The 23,289-nt window shown below is 45.0% G+C and overlaps 1 protein-coding gene across 1 annotated transcript; it reads left to right on the forward strand.

Moving 5' to 3' along the window:
• Positions 1 to 373: 373 nt before the first annotated feature.
• On the forward strand, positions 374 to 22,886 carry fam171a1 (family with sequence similarity 171 member A1). The gene is made up of 9 exons (XM_080500226.1): positions 374 to 652; positions 7,964 to 8,191; positions 8,862 to 8,954; positions 12,408 to 12,566; positions 13,240 to 13,413; positions 17,282 to 17,398; positions 17,552 to 17,666; positions 18,273 to 18,390; positions 18,786 to 22,886. The coding sequence occupies exons 1-9, from the start codon at positions 529 to 531 to the stop codon at positions 20,310 to 20,312; spliced, it is 2,655 nt and encodes an 884-aa protein (XP_080356352.1). The 5' UTR covers positions 374 to 528; the 3' UTR covers positions 20,313 to 22,886.
• The last annotated feature ends 403 nt before the right edge of the window (positions 22,887 to 23,289 follow it).

Here is a 23,289-nt window from a genome sequence, read left to right on the forward strand (position 1 = left end):
GCCTTTATATTGTTAATATAGGCTACAGAGTTTAAAATTTTAACATTTTCAGGTGGTGGTGTGCCTCGAGATTTTTCCAAAGAAAAAAGTGTGCCTTGGCTCAAAAAAGGTTGAAAAACACTGCTGTAGACATTAAAAACCTGTCAATTGCACCATTTGGCCGGAAGGTGTCGCCAGAGCTCCGCGGAAGACCCGCGGTGCTTGCGTGTGCGTGGAGCCGCCTGTTGGTGCCGTTTTGGGGCATGTGGCTCGGAGGAGCGGGGCCGTCTTCTTTCCCCGACCCCGGACGGTCGACGTTAAAAGCGGCGAGAGAGGCAGGAGGGGGGGGGATGCACGGCGGGGCTTTCGGGGCAGGAAAACCAGGAGCGCTGGTGCTGCTGAACATGGAGTGTCGGCTCCTGTGCGGACTAAACGCGGTTGTGGACAAACTGTGAGTTTAGTCGGAGGGGGAAAAGAAACCAAAAAAAGATAAAATTTCTACTTTTGTTTCGTCGCGTTTTGACTCTTCTCACATCTGCAACGACGACGATGATGCGGCGGCGGCGGACTGCGGACCGGAGCCGGACCGCCGCTACCTTCCTGCTCTGCCTTTTCGGATACCTCGTCTCCGGTGCTGCCGCCAAAACGCCACCGGGGGACTCGTCCAGCCAAGGTGAGGGGACTAATTGAAGCTTTTTGTTTGCGGGAGGTTTTATGGGAATAAACGACATTAAGCGCCGCCGGGTTGGAGGCTAACGGTTCCGCTAGCCACTCGGTGCTGATGGGTCACACCGGGAGCTAACGTTAGCAACCTCGCTGCTCCGCTTTTTTTTTAATTTAAACTTTATAATCTTTTTTTGTAACGCTGATCACACAAGGTGATCTGGGAGTACCGGCACATTTTGGGACAACTTTTATTCTCGTCTGCTGTAGTTCCACGGACTGATTTAAAAACAACAACAACACATTGTCGGTGGCTGGGAAGCGTGTGTTCATATCGTCCAGCTGCTGGGATTCGTCTTCAGCTCCGTTGTGTTTCTCTGATTTCGAACAATTTTTTTTTTTCTGCAGAGATGCACTAAAATTGCACCTTTTCTCTTGGGCTGTTGGTCAATGTTTCTCTATTTACAGAACCCTGTCAGATTTCTCCTAATCACAAAACGTGATAATATGATGCTCGATAAATATCCCCCAAAACTTTTTCCCCCCTAAACGTGCATTTCCATGATATATTTGTCATTTAAAGAAAAATGTTCAGTTTGATTTTAATGTTTCATTTTAAATGCAGTATTGAATAGTGCTTTTTACACAACAACTTGTTGTTTTACTCACGTCTGTATTAAACACATTGGACTGATTTTGTGCATATCTGTCCTTAAAATAGATTAATGCCAGACACCAATCCATTAAATACATGCAAAATAGATACACAGTTGTATACATGATACAAGTATAGAGTGAAAAAGTTTTAAACTACAGAAGTATATAAAAATAATCTTGTTGGAAAGAGTTTTTATAATTAATGTTTCTAAATTTTTAAGGAGAAATCCAAAGAAATGTCCATTTTGGCTTTTGTGAGTATTTGCTGCTTGCCTTGTTTTGTAAAAGAACCAAATGTTTTGTGGCTGTGGATCGTTTTGACAAAGTGGGACATTTGAGTGGTGGATGGACTTCACCTATATGTTCATTTCCCTGCTCAAGCAGTGCATTAATCACATTAACCACTTTGCACACATTCACTCATCAGGGGTGACAGCAGCCATGCATTCTGCTCACACACCCATTCAAAGAAAGTCCGTCTTCACCATCTCGCCCTGACTTGTCAAACTTCAACACGTGGACGGCACTAGACCTTTGGATTGGAGGACGATCCACTGACCCACAGACGCCCCATTTCAATACACCTTTGTGTATATTTATACACTTCTGATGCCTCTTTTGTGGCTGATGGACTTAACTTGAGCCAGCGTTTCCTTAATTGAACCTGACTGATAAACATCAGCTGCCTTTAGTCTCTAGATGTCTTGACACCTGTGATGAAAAGGATATTGCGATATATATATGAGGAATACTCAACTTATCAGTTCTGGAGAGTAAACCTGGTGAGGTCTGAGCTCCTGTTGACACATTTATCAGACCTTCCCCTCGATGCAGCAGCAGGCACACGACTGAAAGCACCTTATGAATCGAAATACTTTGTCGTTGATGATGCGAACATTGGATCTCCATCTGTTTTCAACATCACAGTAATGTTGTAATTGTGTTGCTGTCATTTTCGTTCCCTCGTATTGAGTTGGTCCTCTTATTATTGAAATAGTTTTACAAGCAGGGGTGACTGTAAACATGCTTTACTGTAAAGCAGACGTCCCGGGTGCTGCTGGTCTTCCATTCTTCTTTAATTCTTTCTTGTAAATGAGGTGTTTTTGAAAAGGCTCAGGTTAAATACTTGTCATCAGACATGGAGAACAAGTTTTATTCACAAACGGCAAGAGCCATTCAAGTTAAAATGGCAAAAAAAAAAGAAAATGCTTTGATAATTCACAAGATTATGTTGCGTTTGAAGTCTGTTCCTGCCTGCATCTCCACACTGTTTGCTCTCCTTTCTCTGTCTCTCTCTCTCTCTCCCTCCCTCCTCTGCTGCTCACTTTGCCTCAGATTGACCTTCGTCTGTCCCCGTGGGGTTGTGCTCAGGTCGATACTGAGGATTTCTCCCGGTCTGTCCGGCACGCAGCGTTAGAGGAGCGGAGCCAGACAGGCAATCTGCCCGCAGATATAGATCTCACCAGCATTACTGCCGCCCATAATAGGCATGGCATGACATCTCCAGCAGACACACATTTTTTTGCTGAAGAAGGCCATGAGCTGCCAGGAAAGCACATCAATCGACTCGTATCGTCACCGGCAAGTCAACCGAGCATCAAATCGATCACAAGACGTTTGCGTCGGCCCCACTCAGGAGAGGCTTCGTCGGGTCGTGGGAAAGCGGCGTTGTGAGAGTGGCGGCCTCCTCAGCCAGAGAGGCGACCTTCTGAAAGGCTCTGCAGTGTTTTGACTGGAAGGTTTTTTTTTTTTTACTGAGGACAGGCGAGTCGGTTTCACCCATTGGCCTGATGATGTAACCTCTTTGCTCGACCTCCCGCCGGGTTAATGGGATTGACGGTTGTTATCTCATCTTTTTTTAATCCAGATGAGGACAAATGGAGTGCACACCTATTGAGAGGCTGTTTCTTTGCTAACCATAACTCCAGTTTGTGTTTCATGGTTCCTCCACCACTTGACATGTTTATCGTCACGCTCAGTGATTCAGACTATGGATGATCTGTTCAGAGTTTGGTTTTTTTTCTTTCTTTCTCAAGATCACAGATGTTTGTTGTTTATCTGAAGGGTAAATAAAATGGCTTCAGTAATACTGATGTTGTGCTGCGGTTGAACAACTTATGAGATCCAGACACATGAAACACTTGTGGTGTCGAAGATTGAAAATACACGCATATTGTGGTTGTCCTCTTAGTTGTGTCATAGCAATCAAAGAGCAAATAGTTTTTAATCTTTTCATTTATGTATCTGTGTTAAAGTGTTCTTGAAATGATCACATTTTTCTTTTTAGAGCTGCACGTTTATCAGAAAAATGAGCCAATATAGAATTGTATAGGTATCGCCTTTTTCGTATATGTTCTGTGTCTATTGAAAAGATTTACCAAATTATTATTATGATTATTATTATCTGTCATTAGTTGTTTGCATGTTGAGAGAAGGGTTTGTGTCTGCGGTCCCTGCGTTCTGTTTTTGTTTCGAGGCTTCAGTTGAGCCGGAGATGAACAAATGACATGTTTCCAATGTTGCTCCTCGACTTAAACTCTTCTTTGACGTCATTCTTTTCGAAGTTTGATTTATGTCAATATTTGTAAAAAATAATAGTGGTGGAAGAGCAAATCCCCACTGACATCCTCTACTAATATTTACAGGTTGTGATATTATTGTTTGTTAAAAAGAAAAAAGAAAAAAATGTGTGGTGGGATTTGAATAGAATCTTTTAATCCAATTTTAAATACAATGAAATCTAGCATCTCGCACCTGATATTCCATGTGAGTTTTTGAATAATAATAATAGACATCCTTCTGACATTATGTAATTCTTGTTTTCCTCCAACGAAGCCCTAACTGGGGTTATTAATACACAATCCTTGGATTTTGGCACATTGTCATCGTGTTAAGCGTCTCTGAACATTTCCATTAATTGGACGACTCAGTAATTTGCCTTTGATGAAAGTTAGTAATGTATCAAATCCTGACATTTTACTTGGTTTCACACCATCACTGGCTTCACGTCTTTCTTCATCCTTCAGCTTTCTGTCCAACTCTTCCATGAACCCTTTAGTGATGGTGCAGATTATCAATTAGAGAAGTAATCGGTCTATAGATTTTGTGGAATTTATCCAGTTTTCTTAGTCTTTTCTATTAAAGGTTCCTTTTTCTGTAGTGCCAGACATTTCTTCTTCGTCAAATAATAATAATTTACTAATAATATCCCTCAGGCAAGTTTTCCGACCTCACTTTGTTGACGTGGGCCCTTGTTTCCATGTCAGTGACATTTCTTCCAGAGCTCCTCTTTGTGAGCCTTTCTTTGTTTTATCTGGGATTTATAGTCCACTACTTCCTTTGTCTCTTCAACAATTTTCAAAATATCATCCGTGCACGTGGACACCTTGGACCCGAGGCTTGTTATTGTTGTCAATATATCGTGTCAAGCTGTTGAAGTTGCCAATACATTCTGGGTAGCGTTGGCTTCCATGTTGTTATTGGCCTCCAGACCGTCTCTGTGCTCTTGAGTTTCAAAGTCTGTCAACCTCGCTTGTGTTGCATTTTGTTTTATAATTTCTGCTTTGTTGGTTCGTCCCAAGTTGGCATATACTTATTTTTTTTTCCTGCAAAAATTCTCACCCAAATAATCAGTGTATGTTTAGAATTACCTTCAGCGTGAAGAAGCACAAGAGCTGTTGTGGCTCATACAGATGATAAAGTCGGTCTGAGACGACACGAGTTCTCTGAAGGGTTTTATAATAACTTCTTGAGGCAAATTGTTTTTTGCAGGTGAATCATTTTGCTGAAGGCTCCGAGACACAAAGCATCGAACTACGAAATAAATGAACTCGTCCCCCACCCCCCCCAAAATACCCCTCAATGTGATTCACTCAGTATTCTTCTTACTACTATACTTGGTAAGATGATACTTTCTACTGTCACCAGAAAATGAGATAGAAGCATTTAAATCAAGTAAAGATCTTCATCTGTTAATCTTGTTGTAAATTCATTGCTCCACACACTTTTTTTTTTCTCCTTCCGCTGACATCTCCTTGAACTCCACCGGTGTGTGATGAGCCTTTTTATCAGCGCAGTGAGTGCCAGCGTGGCAGGTACTATCAGGCAAAATCTGATTTCCTACAAAAGCTTGCAGGAAAACCAAACCATCTCCCACGCCCAGTGGAGGCCATCCATTTCCAGTTTATCACACCTCGGCTTCACGAAACTGAAACGAGTGTATGCTTTTCTGACTAAATTCTGGGAAATTGAGGCTGGGAAAACATGGTCACTCTCTCCTCTCGGGTGTTTTTTTCTATTCACTCCCTTCCAAAACACCCTTAACCTTCCCGCTGCTTTGGCTGCTGTTACCTTGGATAATTGGTGTGAGATCGCAGCATTGGTCAGGAGAAGAAAAAAACCCTTTGATTGCCTTGATTGTCCATATGGTGCTCAATACACACACACACACACACACACACCGGTGGGGAGTTCATTTTCAAAGGTTCTTCCTGTTCTGTCGTATAGGATTGTTACCTGCTGCACAGTGTCACTCTCCACTAAATGGGAAATGGAATCCGAGAGGACGTACGCCACCAGTGCAAACCAAGAATTGCTGAGTGTTTTTTTTTTTTACCATTTACGTGCAGGGAAGAAGCTTTTTATTGACATGCATGATGAATGTTGACACAAACCAGCATTTTACCCCCTTTGGGAATCGATAAACGATTGTCTGAACTGGTGTTCCAGTGATTCTCAAGTCGTTTTCTGCTGTATTTCTATTGGTCATTTGCAGCCGTAGCAGCAGGCACAAGGAGCTCTGGAGTGAAACTTCTTTTTTTTTTTTCTGACGCAGTAGGGAGATTATCTCCGGCATTCTGCGGTCACGCCAACGTGACAGCGGACGTCTGCGATGCCCCATATCACTGAACGCCACGATCCTATACGTTGCCCCGTTTCTTTCGTCTGGGAGCGCCGAAACTCCTTACGTCTGAAGAGGTTCTGTCTTAAGTGCCGGATCGGGGGGTCCTGGTCTCTCTTCAGGCTGATAACCTTCTCCTCCTCCTCCTCTGCTGCAAGTCGGAGCCAAGGGGAGACTCCCAGCTTGTTTAACAGTGAAGTCACCTCAGTGCTGATTTATTGGACGAGGGCAGGGCGGGGAGTGCATTCATGTGTATGTACGTGTCGGTCCGGACTCTCCCAGGGGAGTTCTTTATAAAAAAAAAAAAAGAAAAGAAGTGAGCGCAGCTGGTACCTCCAGCAGCGTATCACTGGGAGTGGGACCGGAAGTGAGGACATGATCTATCCAGTACGCACGCACGCATACAGTCTTGATGCAGAAAATGTTCAAATCCAGCCTCAGTCCCTTACGGTGACAGTACAAATACAGAGAAGATAACAGAAGCAGTTTTTGTCACTCTTTGAGGATAAACACGCTTGTATGTGGTTCAAGATTGGCACCTTCCGTTTCCAAATGGCACTTTGTACTAACCGCTATGGATCTTCCACTTATTCAAAGCTATAATTTGCTCCCGAGCTTCAGCCTGCAATCAGCCTGAACTACACACTTCACTTTGTCAGATTGGTTTCTTGCTGACCGAAGGATCCCCGTGTGGGGGAGGGGAGTTTGTCTCGCCAGGGATGGATGTGTGTGTGTGTGTTGGTGTGTGCGTGTGTGTGTGTGTGTCACAGTGGGTGGGGTTTCAAGGAAGAGTTATGACAAAATTCAGTTTCAGTGAATGGTGGCGTCGGTGGGCATGTTTTGGTAAAGGGCGGAGGAGGAGGGGCAAACCTTTCAGTGGTAATTGAAAGGTCATGGCAGGTCAGTCGGCAGCCAGGGATCAAACATCAGCCCCACGGAGCCTCTGTGTGCCGGGACAGAGGGACAGCGTGGCTCTGTCAACTTGTAGACGGTGATTCATTGTTTTAAATTTCAAAGTTCTGGTCAAAGTGTCTTTAGATATTAATGGTTGAGGAGCGATAGTTTTAAGAAAGACCAGGGACAACAGGATAGGACCGTGTGGGTTAAAGGCTTCCAACAACCCCTGTGCACATTCTGTGGTCTCATTTTATGGTGGTTGTTGATTAACCTCATTCTATTGACTCTTCTCTTTCCACTTCATCACCTTCTTTACTTTCTTCACGTTTTTTTGTATCGTACAAAATGACCAGCAGCAGGAACAAAGTGAGCACTGTTGGTGGTTGAAGAACAGGTCATTGATTCTCTTTAAAGAAAATAATGACGAAGGTCATTTACATGTGTGTGGTGGCAGATTGAGTTGTTGTGCTTTGTGTATAATTCTAATATTTCGACCACTACATTTGTATTCCCCTGTCATTAACTGCACCGTGAAGATTTTTTTGTTTTGGATCTTTCATGAAACAGTATGTGTCAACCTTTTTTTTTTTTTTTTTTTTGATAAATTCCTTCTCTCTATTAGAGGTGTTTATATGTGCAGTTGTTTTTCCCGTCAGACCCGAAGCTTCTTTGAGAGAGGGAAATGGTCCATTGTTTCGCAGAGGAAGCGCCGTTGGCGGGAATCCACGGAACGGTCAGAGCGGCCGTCTCGCCGAGTGGCCAGGGTGTCGCAGGTCCCGGCACGGCGGCGAAACCCGTCGACACGAGCGTCCCGCGTCTTCACGTGGGGCCGCGTTCCCACTCCTGTACCATCTGTGTGTTTTGCAGACGTGACGCTGAAGGTCCACCTGAGCGACGCCAGCACCCACCAGCCCCTGAGCGGAGCCACCGTGCAGCTTTTCACCAACCACACGCCCGTGACCACGGAAACCTCGTCAGCCGACGGCAACGTCTACCTGCACTTCCCCTACCGCCTCGGCACGCCGCTGGTCGTCATTGCGACCAAGCAGGGATATGTGCCCAACTCTGTGCCCTGGACTCCCTCCAGACTCCCCGGTAGGACTGTGGGTGTGAAAGCAGGGTTTGGCTTTAACGCAAACGCAATGACAGTAATTGGCACTTGCCCACATTCAGAGGGACGGTGGTTCCCTTAAAGGAAGCACATGCCGCTTATTGATTTTTATGAGCGCTGCCAAGGTTTGTGTGTGTGTGTGTGCATGACGCAAAAATAGAGGTTTTAGCCATGTGCGGCGAGCTAATGATGAGTGGAGCGCTCCATTACTAATTTATTACTTTATATGCCAAAACTCAGCAAGGGGCCTGCATAAGCTTCCCTTTCACTCGCGTACGCACAAAATACCTCCCAGGAGCCCACACTGGAGTGTCTGAGTGTGTTAACGGAGGGAGGTGGGTTGTTATAAGCCAGTTGAACGGCAGCCAATTGGATTATCACGCTTACCAGCTCTGAACAATGAAGGAGTGAAAAGAAGGAAGGAAGAGGAGAGAGGTGCACTTTGCTGGGTCAGACTTGTGTCCTGTGCCGCAGACAGGATGAAAGCTGCACTATTAAAAATGTTATAAAGCTGCTTTAATGACTTGTTGCGTCTGATAGTGATCAGTAAAATGGCCACATGGATCGCAGTTTGTTTTCTTCGCCGAGAGTGAAGTTCTTCCCCTCTGCCAGCTCTGTGTTCTCCACACCGATGTGGCTTTGTTTCTCTTCCAGTGTTTTCCTCCCTCAGTCTGGACCTGCTGCCAGAAAGAGCTGCAACTCTGACAGTGTATGAAGACAAGGTGGAGATAGTTTCAGGCTTACAAGGTAAACATGGCACCCCTGCATACTTGTGATGCATTAACACTTGATATATATATATGAAAAATACAAATAATAACAAAAGAAATGCTCAAAACATCATCATGAAGGACTTTTCTCATATTCTTGTGGTGTTACTTTGTCAATCAGAAGATGATTTTCTTTCGTCACATAACAGAGTGCAGGTAGGGACACCTCGACAATTAGTGGAGTGAAGCTGTTCCAAATGGGACATTTCTGAAGAAAACCCTGGATTTTCATCCGTTTTCTTTTTCCTCTCCATTCAGAATTATGAAAAATGAACATTAAATTCCAGATTGAATTCATTTTAAATTTGCCTGACATGTATAAGTGCTACATCTTCAATACATAAAAGTAATTCCACTTCATTAACTGTCATAAACAAAACTTTTTTTTGTGCGTTGATCGTTTTGAGTCTAATTTCACTCAGGTGGTGAGGCAGCCAGGCCTCGAGGGCCTTTTGGCTTTCAACCGTATCACAAGATCACAAGATGCTTCCTGTCAGATGAGGAGCATCCTTGTGATACACGGCACTAAAAATCTAAAAGAAAGATGGTTTTATAAACCTGATAAACCTGATGCATCTTTTTCAGTCTGTGTGGTGTTACTCTTTTTTTTTTCTTTCTTTCTTTTTTAAATTGCAGTGTTTTCACATTGACGTATTCTGGCAACTGTGACATATAAAGTGTATCCGAAAGTCATGAAGAAAAAAAAGCTAACGCCTCGAGGTCAACGTTGAACTTAGAATTTTAAGGATTTCACCTTTACGAGAACGTTGGCCATCTTCCAATTTGCCAATTCGCTTCAGAAAGGAAGGGGGAAAATAACACCATATTTAAGCTGCTGACTCGGCACGTTTTAAAGTATTTCTGCTTGCAATCGTCAAAGTATTTGTTCTATGCGTTTGTAATGATTTTTTTTCTTGTTTGTAACCATGAGTCAGACTTCAGCACAGACTATAATGAACTTTTGACAAATTTGACCGTCAGTTTTGAACAAAAAAATCCAGTTTCAAGTCTTGACGAGTGGCGTCCAATCGGAATGCCGTGTTGTCAAGTCGCAGCTAATCGAGGCAGCAAGCCGAACTCCTCTTTCCCCCCCTTTCCCCTCGCTCTCGGCACAAATAAAAATCCCGAGCGTGTCATTGTTAGTCCGCCTCTTTGTTAAGGTGTAATTACATTAGATAAGGTGTTCTCACTCAGACAAAAATCAATCGAGGGTCTTTTTGTCTCGTGCGTCTCTGACTGACAGGGGGGTAATTTGATGTGTCAGCTGTGCTGTCTAACCAAAAAACAAAACAAAACACACACGTCCAACATAAATACACAGTCCCCATTATCATGTAAACCTCAGAGTAGCCGCTGCTCGCAGCACGTGTCCCCGACCCGCCGTCCAACACACTTTGATTGTCATGATGGGTCGATGATAAAAGAGGAGGAGGAGGAGGAGGAGGAGGAGGAGGAGGAGGATACAGTGCGGAGAAGTGAGGATGTGGGCGGAGCGGTGGGAGAGAATGGCGGTGCGAAAGGGGGATGGGCAGAGCGGTGTCCCAACAGAAGGAGGAACAGATGAGGTGGGGGGGGGGGGGGGGGGGGGGTGAAAGTGGAGGGAAAAGCACAAGAGTTAAAGGAAGAGAAGACAAAGGAGAGAAAGCCTGTGTTATTTCCGTTCATGAAAACGGGCGAGTCGCGGAGAGGGAAGTGGCCTCCGACACCTGAAAACCCCGTTTTCCCGGCAGAAACTTTTCGGCGTCCTCGTGCAGACCCCGAAAAATCATGTCGAGTGAGTGAACAGCGGCACACAGCTGGGTCTGTGTCTCACTGCTCAGGAATGTGCACTCGCCACAGTCGGACCACGATGACATCACCTTGCCGAGTTCAGCTACATGCAGTTTTTTTTTATTGAAACGTTTATTTGCATTGAATCTCGAAGTCGTTACCGGGCGGCAGAAACCGGGATGAGAGGCGGCAACAGCCATCAAATAAAAAGAAACCGTTAATTGTACAAGAGCATCACATGGTCAGCGAGGCATCATCATCATCATCATCATCATCATCACTGTGTTAATCAGACAGACTTTGCAAGGCAGACGTTATTTAAAACAATTTGGTGAAGATGAGGAAAATTGCCTTGTAAAAGTTGTTTTTGTTTGAAGCTCAGGTTCACCATCCTCAATTAATTTTTTTTTGTTTCTGTGACAAAGGCCTTCTTAAGTTAAAAAGCCACAGATGTCTTGTTGATTTTACACTTTCAAAAGCTTTTTTTCTTAGAAGCTAAAAGCCTCATATTCTAATTACCAAACTTAAACGTTTTAACCACAATATGGAATCCTTTTAAAACCACAATGTTTTTTAATCTGATGTCTACTGTACTGTGTTGTAGGATTAAGGTAATACTCGGTCATTACAAAGAAATAAACACATTTCAACACTGATAGAAACAAACAGTCGCATAATGCACAAAAATGACATGATACAGTAATTTAATACTATTCTGCTGCATCTATAAATGCATTAATTTATGTCACAATGAATGACAGTAAACAACACATTGAACTGGATTATTTACCCTTGTCAATGTTAAGAAATTAAAAAAGTCTGGGGTTTTTTGTGTTTATGTGCCTTTCAGCCATGTCTCAGCCCCATGTGTGGTCTCATGCACCTTTTTTCTATGTTATGTCTGAGTAAAAAAAAAAAAAAAGCGCTTGTTCATTGCCCAGTTAATCATTTGCAGTATAAATAGTAGTAAATTGTGAATTTGTTGGAGGCTATTTTCAGCCATGGATCAGGCAGCATGTGGTGTGCTAGTATTTATGGCGGTGGGACGAGGGTATGCAAGGCTGATGGCGGTGTTTATGTTACTGAAGAGAGATGTACAGCGTGCGCCGTGTCCTCTGGTACAAACCACTAAAATCTCAGTCAAGACGAGTTCTGAGGGTCAGTTTGCTTCGGTCTTTTCACGAGTGAGGTTGTTTTTAGGAGATTTGTGTTGTTGTTTTTTGCCAAGAGAGAAAATTATGACAGAAAAAACTTTAATCACTATATATTTATCTATATTTTTGGAGCAGGACTGAGAAAGAAGTCATAGAACAATAGCAATGCCTTTTCTTTTTTTTTTCAATGCACCGGCGGGCCTCCAAAAATCTTGTTTGGATAGTTCACTGGCTGGATTGATTTAAGATACAAAGTAAACAACGGCAGCTTTCTGATTAGATTTCAACGGATACTTTTCTGTCAGTCACACCCTTTCATAACCTTTCATCTGCTATAAGATGTTTGTCGTAAATCGCATTAAAAAATGAGTCTTGTGCATGTATCAATGTATTAATAGTCATAATGCAAAGTGTAACTCCTGGAGGTCTGGATACTTCATGTAGCTGGAAGTTTGAGGTTCTGCAACGCGGTTTTTCTAACTTTGATCCGTCTGTCCCTCCCGAAGGTTTGAGAGGCCAGCCCAGCGTTCACTTCCTCCGCAGAGCTCTCAGCCTTCCTTCCAATACGTCCTACACCAACCTGACGGCCCTGCTCACCGCGGCGAGCTCCCCTTCACGCATCCAGCACTTTCCCCACCTTCACATTTTCAGAGGCAACAGCACAGGTGAGGCGCCGCACAAAAGCAAAAAATTCCCGTCACAGAAGTGGGACCCATGAAGGTGATGGTGGAGAAATCTGCTGAGGAGGGGGGGAGGGGGGTGGGGTAGGGAAGTGCAGCGGTGCATCTCAGAGATACTACCCTGGAGAGGCCTCCGTCACTGACCTCCTGAAACACAATAACCCCCGTGTGGGCGCCCCGTTCGAACCCAAACCCCGTGGCCGCACGCTCCCAGGCAATCTTATCCACGTCTTGATGTGTGTATTGTATGAATTTGTGTGTCCTTGTGCCTCCTTCAGCTTGAGTGCCTCTCCAAAGCTGACCCTCTCCCCTCATCATTTACTGCCCCCCCCCCCCCCCCTCCCCCCTCCCCCGGAGGCAACACAGGCGTACCGCTGCTTTTGTGACACTTTCCAACCTCAGTCTCCTGTTTTTTTTTTTCCACTCTCCTCCCTGTTTCCTTCTGCCCTGCCTTTCCCTTGTTTTCTTTCCTGTCTCTTCCCCTTGACGACTCTCCTTTTATCCGAGCTGTTTTGTTACCCTCCCACCCCCTGCCCCCATGCTGTCCTCTGCTTTCTCCGCTCCCCCTCCTGTGCACCTTCCTCTCGCGCCCTCTCCTTTTCACTGGATTTTTTTTTTTCCCCCCTCTCTGACGCTTTCCCCTCTCGTACTCTCACAGGCACGGAGAAGTTTGAGCTGACTCCCGTCGCCGCGATCTCCGTACATCTATTGGCCAGCGATGGAGCGGAGCTGCAGGTGAACGGACCAATCACAGTCACCGTTCCCCTGCCGGCCGACAGTGGCCTGAAGGAGAAGGACCACATACCTGCCTGGAGATTTGACCCACGTCTGGGTATGTATTTGCTGAAAATGTGAGCATTTTCAGCTTTTCAAGGAAGCTGGTATACATTATTGTGCAGCAAATTAAACATTTTTGCGGTGTGTGTGTGGAATCACAGTCACAAGTGATGTGCTAGCAGTTTATTTTTGCTCACTGGAAAATGCTAAATAATCTGTTTTGCTATATGCTATCAGCTAAAGCATCCTGCAAAGTACAATTCCAAAAAAAGCTTGTAGGGGCTTTTTTTTTTTAAATCACATCTATTCATGTTATAAATCTAAATTGAAGTAGCCTGAACTATTTCACTGAGCTGTTCACCTGACTGTGGTCAGCCAGATGCCGATGACTGGTGGTATGTACTGTATTTGACAGATCTTTAAAACTAAATATGTGCAGTTCAAAAAATGGTTAATCTTCATTACTCAATCCAAATTGCAATGTGAACTGACAGGAGATAAAGTGACAGGCTGCATTACGTTCAGGTCATGATGCCTTTCTACTGGTGTTGCATGATGGATATGTAGCATCGTGTCACATCAGCCTGAAATGTTTGCACAGACCTGTATCTGTGCCATCATCCCTTTAAAAAAAAATACCTCGGAGCCTTTTCCAAGAGCAGATCTGTGATATATTTACTGGAGTGTAAACGAGGCCTCCCTCCAGTGGTAAATGATTTGTCAAATGATCACAATACAAGTATTAACCCAAGCACGCGCTCGCTCGAGCGGCGCAGGCAGCTTACGGTTTGTAACAGTTTGTCAGAGGGATGAATGGAATTATTCATAAAATCATACAAAAAAAAAAAATTGACCCAACGTACGGCGACACATTAATCTGCGAATCAAAGTAGTGCTACACGGCACCAGTTTGGACCGTGGAGTGCTTAATCTCCTTGGGCTCCGTTTAATCTTGAGTTGAACGAAACGGCACCAAAGAGCTCTGCCGCGCTGAATAGACACTTTGAGTCACACTCGGCCACCTGGTTTATTTCAGCAATCTTTTAGTCGGTTGTCAGACGTCCCCCTACTGGGACACACCCAGTTTGACCGAAAGACGGCGATTAGATCATCTATTGAGTCAGACTTGTTTGCACTGCAAAGCATCCCGGCTCGTGTACGTTAAGAGTCTTGTTCCCAGAACTATTGTGTCTCCACATTAAATCTGTGCTCTGCTATTTCTTCAGGAGCCATAACGTTTATTTTAGGAGTGGAATGTCCAATAGTTTGTCTTTATCCTAGGCTGAAGCAGTCATTAGAGCAGAAGACATATTTATAGTAGATTTCTAGCCTCTATGAGGAGCAGCAGGAACAAGTCTTAAATGCACATTGACCACAGAGTAATTTGAAACTAACATGTTAAAAAATTATACCTTCACAGTCGGCAGAACGAAAACTCCACTGGTATTTATCTGGAAGTGTGTTTATCTCCAGAAGGTACATTTATCTTTGATCTTACTCGACTCCTAAACTGCTGAATATTACAGTATGTTGACCAGGTAATTGTTGTTTGTGCCGTTTAAAATGGACCAGACGAGTTGGACCAGTGAGAGTGGACTGAGGCAGGAGAATCACGGGGCTCAAAAACCTTCAGCATTAAACAGAAATACAGTGACACTCTTTCCATAAAGCTCAGCTGGGCATCAGAAGTAGGATATAGCTCTGCAAAGTCAGCAATACAAGCAACTCCACAGCCAAGAAACATTTGTAGGTTTCATGTGAAATTTACAAATGTTCCTTTGTATTAACAAAGTGAGGCATAAAGCAGTCACAGCTGATTCATACCACACACGGGAGGGAATTAATGCCTCTTGAGTTTAATTTATTGAAACCCATTCACAATATAACTTAAGATAAGAAACAAACACAAAAGTTGAGCCAGTCAGAAATCAAGGACCCGTAAGGAATCTATTGAAAATGGTTAAATCTGCACGGAGCCTAGTTTTCTGATTGAAAGGTTCTGACTCAGTGCAGCATATTCTGAATTTCACAGAAGTGCACCAAGGACAAAGCCCTGAACTGGATAACTACCCACATGAAGAAGGACGTTCAACTCTGGTCTCATGTCTCTGATGGTTTAAAGATGTCACGTTTCTGTTTTAAAGAGCGCAAAGTATCCACATCCTCAACTTATCAAAAGGCCTTTGATAAAAGTCTAAAGGAACACACACACACATTTTTAGCTTCCACACTGCCTGCAACAGAAAGTATTTCCACAACAGGAGCCGTCCCCGGACCCCTCTCCAGGCTACATCTCATGTTCCTTAGCAACCCACCAAATAAGTAACACAACAGAAAGACACAGCTCTTGATTGAGATTCTTCTCCGGGCGTGTGTGTGTGTGTGGTATTGTGTGTGTCAGATGGAAGATAATAAACGGGCACAAAGTAAGAACTTTGAAATCCATCTGGTGCCTTCAGAGGGAGACTGAAGCCTGCCGATAAAGAGCCGCTTCACAAAGGAGCTCCTTTTGTTTACGAAGCGTGCACATGGACGACACATGGAGGAACCTGTTCCTCTCGTCCAACTGACAGCATCTCATGTTTTGGATATGACGCGAGCGGACCTGTTGTTGGCGCCCCCCCCGCCCCCGTGTGCTGCTTTCATAAACAGACACGCCTTCACCCCGGGACGTGTTTGATTATTCAAAAGACCCGCTGCGCCCCCCCCCGTCATGAACTCATGAGTATTCATATGTGGCTGTGTTGACTTTGCATCCCTGTCCGGGTTGGTGCGGGGAGCAGAAGCGATATCTGGGCTGCATTGGCATTATTACTGTTTGCACAGGACTGAGTGGTTGCCAGTCTGTCAGCGCCGTATTGTGAAGGCAAGCGTGGGAACCGAGTCGCTCAATGTCACAATTAAACAGGTCAGCTTCACAGAAAGACTCCCCTGTGGACACGATGCAGAACGGACCTGGGTGAATCCTGGCAGGGCTTGGTGTGTGTGTGTGTGTGTGTGTGTGTGTGTGTGTGTGTGTGTGTGTGTGTGTGTGTGTGTGTGTGTGTGTGTGTGTGTGTGTGTGTGTGTGTGTGTGTGTGTGTGTGTGTGTGTGTGTGTGTGTGTGTGTGTGTGTGTGTGTGTGTGTGTGTGTGTGTGTGTGTGTGTGTGTGTGTGTGTGTGCATGTTGCTGAGTCACACAGCTTCTCTCCTTGCCTCTATTTTTTTTATTTTTTTTTCACCTTTCTCCCTTATCGCTCCTCCCACCCCTCCTGTTTGTCCACTCGGGTTTCCTCCGCTTGTGGTGTGTTTTCACATCTCAGCATCTTTTGTATATTCGTCTTTCCTCTTTGAATATCCTTTGTTTCCTGCGTTCATAATGTTGATTCCTGACCACTTGATGTCGTAGCATTGTATAAACATAGAAACAAAGTGGCTCTCACCACTTAGGACCCGAGGTCCGGAGGATAGGAAGTGTAAAGGCACAACTGAATCTTTCCTCTTGGAGCTGAATTGCTGCAAACCAATCAATCACTGCCTTTGGCTTTTGTAGTGGGTTTTTTCTTTTTTTTTTGGCTTTGGCAAAGCTGGAGCTCCATTGTGCTGGGCCTTAACCTAGACTCCCACTGGTATTTCCATGCTGCCTCCTTGTGGATGAAGGCAGTACTGCCAGACTCTTTCTTCAAATTGAATAATTTGTGTCAGCAGTTTTCAGGCTGTTTTGCACAGACATGCAGGTATTGCAACTGCACAAACATCACATTTAAGTTTCCTTACACCTACAAATGCTTACACATTCCGCCAATGATTTTGTATTGTGACGTATCGAAATTGAGTCTGGGATGATCTTTTTTTCCCCATTGTAGTTTTTGCAGATTCCTTTTGTAGAGATATTTCTCATATAGAAATAATGATACCATTGGGCTGTATGATTGTGTGTGCAGGTGCCTGGATAAAGAGCAGTTTGGGTGATGTGCATAGGGAGGGGAACCAGCTCAGTCTGACTTACATTGCCCCTCAGTTGGGTTACTGGGTGGCCGCCATGTCTCCCCTACACTCAGGTGAGAAAATCGCATTAACACGTAATGGCAGCGTTGCATTTCCTATCCTGCAGCAAACTGTACAATGTGTTTTTTCTTGCATAAATAGCTGTTTTACATCATGGATTTGTTCTGCAAATAGATTTTTGTGAACATCTCATGTGTATCCAACAGGCCCGGTGGTTGCGAAGGACATCAGCACGTACCACACTGTGTTTCTGTTGGCTATCCTGGGAGGCATGGCGCTCATTCTGCTCTGCCTGCTGTGTCTGCTGTTGTACTACTGCAGGTGTGTGACACACTCTCCCCAGAAGTGCGGTCTGCGCCATTCATTTTTCAAGTGATGAGCGTCCAAAAAAGGTGGAGAATACAAAATAACACTTTCAGTGCAAGATTAAAAGTACACGTTTTCGTCAAAGATTCTATTTACAATGCTTTTACTCTGCATTTTGCTCAGTGTAGGTTTGGATAATGCACCAGGAGAAGTTGTCCCAGTATATCCTATACGATGGTCATTAAATCAAACAAACCTTGCTGTAAATATACCTTGTTAAATATGGCATTATCAGAAATTAATGAAGTTCATCAGGGCCAATTTCTCATAATAAAATCGGTATAAATGCAACAGCAATACAACCTTCCAAATTTTTAGTCTTTGTTTCCTGTTGTAATAGCAGCACTAATCGGTAAATCAGATTCCCAGGGCCAAAAAAAAAAAACGATTTCAGTGTAATAGTTTGCAGATTAAATGTAAACATTGTAGCTGCACACGCAGTCACGTGTCGGCAATGGACTGCAAATGGGCTCCTTCTCACTTATAAAAGCTGCTCAATATGGCCAATCAAAACAAAAAAACCCAAGGTATTAATGTCGGTCGTGTCTCTGTGTTGATCAGACGTCGCTGCTTGAAACCAAGAGGATCTCACCGCAAGCTCACAGTTTCCTCCGGTCTGGACGGCAGCAAAAGGGATCAGGCCACCTCCATGTCCCACTTGAACCTCATCAACAATGAGGTCTGTCTGACTCTGGGCGCTAACCAGACTTCTTGTGTGTGTTTGTGTCCCCATAAGAGAAGTTGCACATGTACTTCTGATGATCAGCATTTCATCGGACTCGCATCTTTAACTAAATTCCCACGATCTCATACACTCAAGTCACATTTGGCCGTCCATGTCATTCCATTTCCTACTGTCAAACCCTTTTACTACAAAATTGCTTGGGTCACAAAAATGTGCATCTGTTTACTTTACAGATTCACTTGTTCTGTAACGGAAGTACCTTTACAGAACCTGAACACACAGAATGTGTTCAAGTTAACCTGGGGATGTTGAATCAAATATCATGGGTGTCTCATATTTTGGGTTCTACGACTTTTTACTGAAAGTGTTTTCTCTGTTGTTGTCTTTAGGTGCATCTAGAATTAGTTTCCACAGCAACTGAGCCCGACATGACCACTCCGATGCTGAAGCCTTCCTCCTACGAGCACCAAGACAATCACCGTCAGCGCAGCCTAATCCAGCACAGCAAACACAGTCGCTCGTCCCTCGGCAACAGCCTCGGCAACCTGACGCCTCGCAGCAGAGACTACCGGCAGTCTGCCGAGACGTTCCAGCTGAAGGCGGCGCTGTCCGCTGGAACCGACCGGGGCTACCGTCAATCATACACCTCGGTCTGCTCGTCCAGCAACCACATGTCGTCGTCCACAAACCACGGACAGTTGTCGGCGACGCAGCTGAGCAGCGTGGGGATCATCGACTGCATCTCCCCGTCTTCCCCGCCGCACTCCCCCAGCAGAGGGGAGGGAGGCGAGTGCCGGGCTCCCGACTACCTTCTGTCCCGCTCTGTTGACCATCTGGAGCGCCAGTGTCCTCAGACCCTCTCCCGGCCGGGCCAGCTGCTCTGCTGCGGCTCCGTGGACCTGCTGAGCGGAGGCGAAGGCTACCCGCGGGTGCGTCCCACGCTGGTGATCCCGGCGCATTACATGCGCCTGCCAGGCGAGCACCCGCTGTCCGGCCAGGCCCTCCTGTTGCAGACCGACCAGCAGAGTGACTTGGAGACCATTCAGGCCGAGCTCAATGCCTCGCATTCCCAGCAGCCCCTGGGACAAGCCCCCGCTGAGTGCAGCACGGGTCCCGCCAAGCAGGGTGACGGGGAGCGCCTCGGCCTGCCGGAGTCCCTGTCCATCCCGGCGGCGCTCGGGGAAACGGGTCTGGTGGAGATAAACAGCGAGGACACCCTGTTGGCGGAAAAGACTTTAATGGAGCTGAGAGGGGGGAAGCCACTGCCTCACCCACGAGCCTGGTTCGTTTCCCTGGACGGACGCTCCAACGCTCACATCCGCCACTCCTACATTGACCTGCAGCGGGCAGGGTGCCAAAGCAACACGCCGGGCGCGGGAGGGCCGCAAGGCAGCGGCAGCGGGGGGAGGCACGGGAACGGCAATGACGCCAGCCTGGACTCTGGCGTGGACCTGAATGAGCCGAGAATGGGACGAAGAGGCAGGGACGGCGAGCGCGAGGAAAGAGAGGCGGATGGAGACGCGCCGAAGAGCGGCACAGCGCCGACGGCCTACACTCAACTGGTGTACGTGGACGACCTGGACGGGGGAGGCAGCGAGGAGGACAAGTGCAGCCCGCTGGACAATAAACCCGGAGCCATCCTGTCAGACAAAGCAGAGGGTAGCACGGCGGGTCAGGGAGAGGTGGAGGGGAAAATGGAGGGAATACAAATAGAAGAGGAGCCACCGTCACTTTCCTCCACATCCCCAGGCTCCCCTCCTCCTCTCCCCACACCGGAGGGAATGACTTTCAGGACTGATCACACGCTGCTGTCGGTCTCCCCCGATGAGGAGGCGGCGCAGGAGGACGCAGAAGAGAAAAAGAGCCCCTGGCAGAGGAGGGAGGAGCGACCCCTGCTGGCCTTCAACCTCAAATGAATAAGGAGAGTTTCACAATGTTGTTTTGTTTTCGCCCAAGTTTGTCTCTGCAGCAGTCCAGCCCTCATTCTGTGCTGAAGTTTGACATTGGCTTCTAAAGAGCCATTAGAAAAAGTTTGGCTTTACAAAAACTGAACGGATAACTAAAACTAAAACCTTTCTTCATAGTCAACAAGGCATTGTTAAAACATAAAAAAGAGACAAATGAAGCAGAGACACTTAATGCAGTGGTAATAATAAGTTTTCCAGATATCAACAAATATCATATCCAGACTGATTCTTCAATCACTTATCAGCATGGCAACATATTTTTACTTTCAGTTAGACTTTTATAGACAAATGCAAACTTTTTTTTTTATCGAAATCTTCAAACTCTCGCTGTAGAGTTCTCGCTGTTTTTCTGTAATAATTATCTTGAAAACCAAAACTTTAAGTGAGATATTGTTTAGTTTTTTTATTGTCCAAGGTTTAAAATGAATTAATTTGGTTTGTTTATATCAAGTCTGCTGTGGACTGTGTTCACTTCAGCTTAATTAAAAAAAAGATAATGCACAGAATGAGGACTGGATTGTGTCCAGCCTCCCCCTCGTGTATAATCCAGTTATCAGGAAACATTTGGGCCTGTCAATTTTGTTTTGAGACAAACTTGTAGAAATGGGGGCTCTCCTCCTGTTCCCAGGCTCCGTGGTGAAGAGTTCATCTGATACAACTGAAGCCCTTTTGTTCGTGGAATAGCACTGAGAACATGATTGAGCACTGGGTGGTTCTCCTTCTCATCCGGATTTGAATGATTCTGCTCTTCTTTTTTTTTTTTTTTTTTTCCCCATGAATCGAGGGCCCTTTTTCAAACGACCACTGCTGAACTCCACTTTGCCATGGTGGTGACACACTCTGTACACGGACCACTCGTCAGGCTCCATGTACACGTCGCCTGACAGGACACAAGTACACTCAGGAGGCAAGAAATGAGGGTATTTTATGCACAACGAATATATGCCTTTTTTTTTTTATGAATAGCCTTATAAGCGTAGAGGAACTGTGGTAAGAAGCAGATGCTGGGTGGTCGTCATAAGTCGAAAAGTACAGGAGCCTTTTTTTTTTGTTTTGTTCTCGAGCCATATTGGTCTCAGTCCACTGGCAAAACACAGAAACCATCTACTCTCATTTGAACACTCAAAAGTCCCGCTTCTCCACACGGACCGATGTTGGAACTTCTGGACCCCCGGCAGGTGATCTTCCTCCACTCCAAACGAAAAGTTTTATGTTTCGGGGTTTTCAAGTCGGAGCCGTTTCATGTAATCACACAGATCCTGTGCTTTGTGAGTGGTTTGTAGTACGCTGCTAGAGTTTAATCTAGCCTGCCAGAAAGCTCCGTTTGACCTCCTCAGAGGAAATGAAACCACTATCTGCTCTTTGGCATATTCAGATAATGTGACGCGCTGCTCTGCGGAGCGGGGAGCCATGTGATGCCACTACAAAACTCGCGTTCCACCTGAAATGCGTTGTGATAATGTTGAAGGTTTTTTGTAATTGTTGAACCACTGACTGACATGTTTTTTGCTCTGAAGGCTATGCATCACTTTTATATGGCTGCTTGAGATGCCTTTTTTTTTTTTTGTTATGTTTCTTTGTTATTTTAATCACTTTGATTTTAAATGCCAACATGAAGTATTTTACCTGAAATTAGTTTTGTTTGTTTTTTTATTTAATTTGTGTTAAGGGCTTTTCCTCCTCACCCGCCTTATTATTAGAGCTATAAAAAAAAAACAATAATACGTACATAACTGTTTACCTGAAAGCTGTTTTTGCTTGCTGTGCTTCACCTTCACCATCCCCCCACGATCCAAGTGCCTTTGAACAGCGTCACTCTACAGCAAATGTGTGGAACAGATTACCTTGTTTATTTCTAACCTTCTTTTGCCTTCAGCTTTCCTCCTCTACCTCAGTCCTTTCTCTCTCTCTCTCTCACTCTCTCACTCTCTCTCTCCTGCTTGTGAAAGAAAGCATGCAGTAAACTTTCCTCGGCACTGGCGTATTACAAGCTCCACTGCAGACATCTCGAAAATTTCTACCAGCTGCTGCAATCGTAAAATCCTCTACAGTAATCAGCAATCTGTCCCCAAGGAAGCGGTTCAGGATTTGCAGAGGTTTTCAGTGTTGTGCAGGATAGAATGAAGCTATAAGTGCAGCTGTATGTTGAGGTAAACTGCAGCTCAATTGAGTGCATTTTCTTGTTTGTTTGTTGTTTTTTTTGTCTTCGGAGAGTGAATGTTTGTTTCGGATGTGTGCATAATGTTTCATACTGTCCCTCTGTGATGCTGCTGTGTTGTCAAGAATGATCAACATACTTCCCATAGAGGTTCATATAGTCATCGCAATCATTCTTCAGTGTGTATAGCTCTTTCCCGACATCTGCCTCTTCAAAATGATGTGCGAGTTGGTGTTACCGAATGGACTTTTCTCTCTTGAAACCCCCACAGCAAGCTCCACTTCAGCGGTGGAGTCGCAATACAGCAACCCGGGTGTGTAAATTGGTTGTTTGCATTATATTTGAAGCCTATTATTCTGAATAAACAGCCAAACTGAAATTAAACGTGCGTTGTTTGTTTGATTCAGGAGCCATGCGCAGCCTAATTTGCGCCCAGACTGGCCGACTGCAGAGAAATGACAGAATAACAACCTTTTAAAGGATTACTTTTCTCATTTGTTTTGGTGCATTAAAAGTTATTCATTATCAATCAGTTCAATTGTGTGCAGACAGGAGTCTGTCCGTGTGTCGTTGTCCGCAGCTCAAGCTCTGCTCACCTTTCCCCCACTGACTCCACCAGCCATCAGATCACCTCAGCTTGTTGCTTATTTTTATTAAAAAATGTTTCAATGAAGTTGACATGTGTGCCTCTCGCAGAAGCTCACAAATCTTATAGCTCAATCATAAGTTTTTGCAGTTAGACTGACAGAAAACAGTGTCCAAGTAAAC

The sequence above is a fragment of the Blennius ocellaris genome (genome assembly GCF_963422515.1).
Source record: "Blennius ocellaris genome assembly, chromosome: 8".
Classification (NCBI taxonomy): domain Eukaryota; kingdom Metazoa; phylum Chordata; class Actinopteri; order Blenniiformes; family Blenniidae; genus Blennius; species Blennius ocellaris.

Bases quoted from the DNA above. Each gene is read 5' to 3' on its own strand.
- fam171a1 (XM_080500226.1), top strand. From the start codon at position 529: ATGATGCGGCGGCGGCGGACTGCGGACCGGAGCCGGACCGCCGCTACC. The intron at 12,567-13,239 runs GTGAGGCGCCGC...GTACTCTCACAG, and splicing joins TTTCAGAGGCAACAGCACAG to GCACGGAGAAGTTTGAGCTG. The intron at 17,399-17,551 runs GTGAGAAAATCG...TGTATCCAACAG, and splicing joins CATGTCTCCCCTACACTCAG to GCCCGGTGGTTGCGAAGGAC.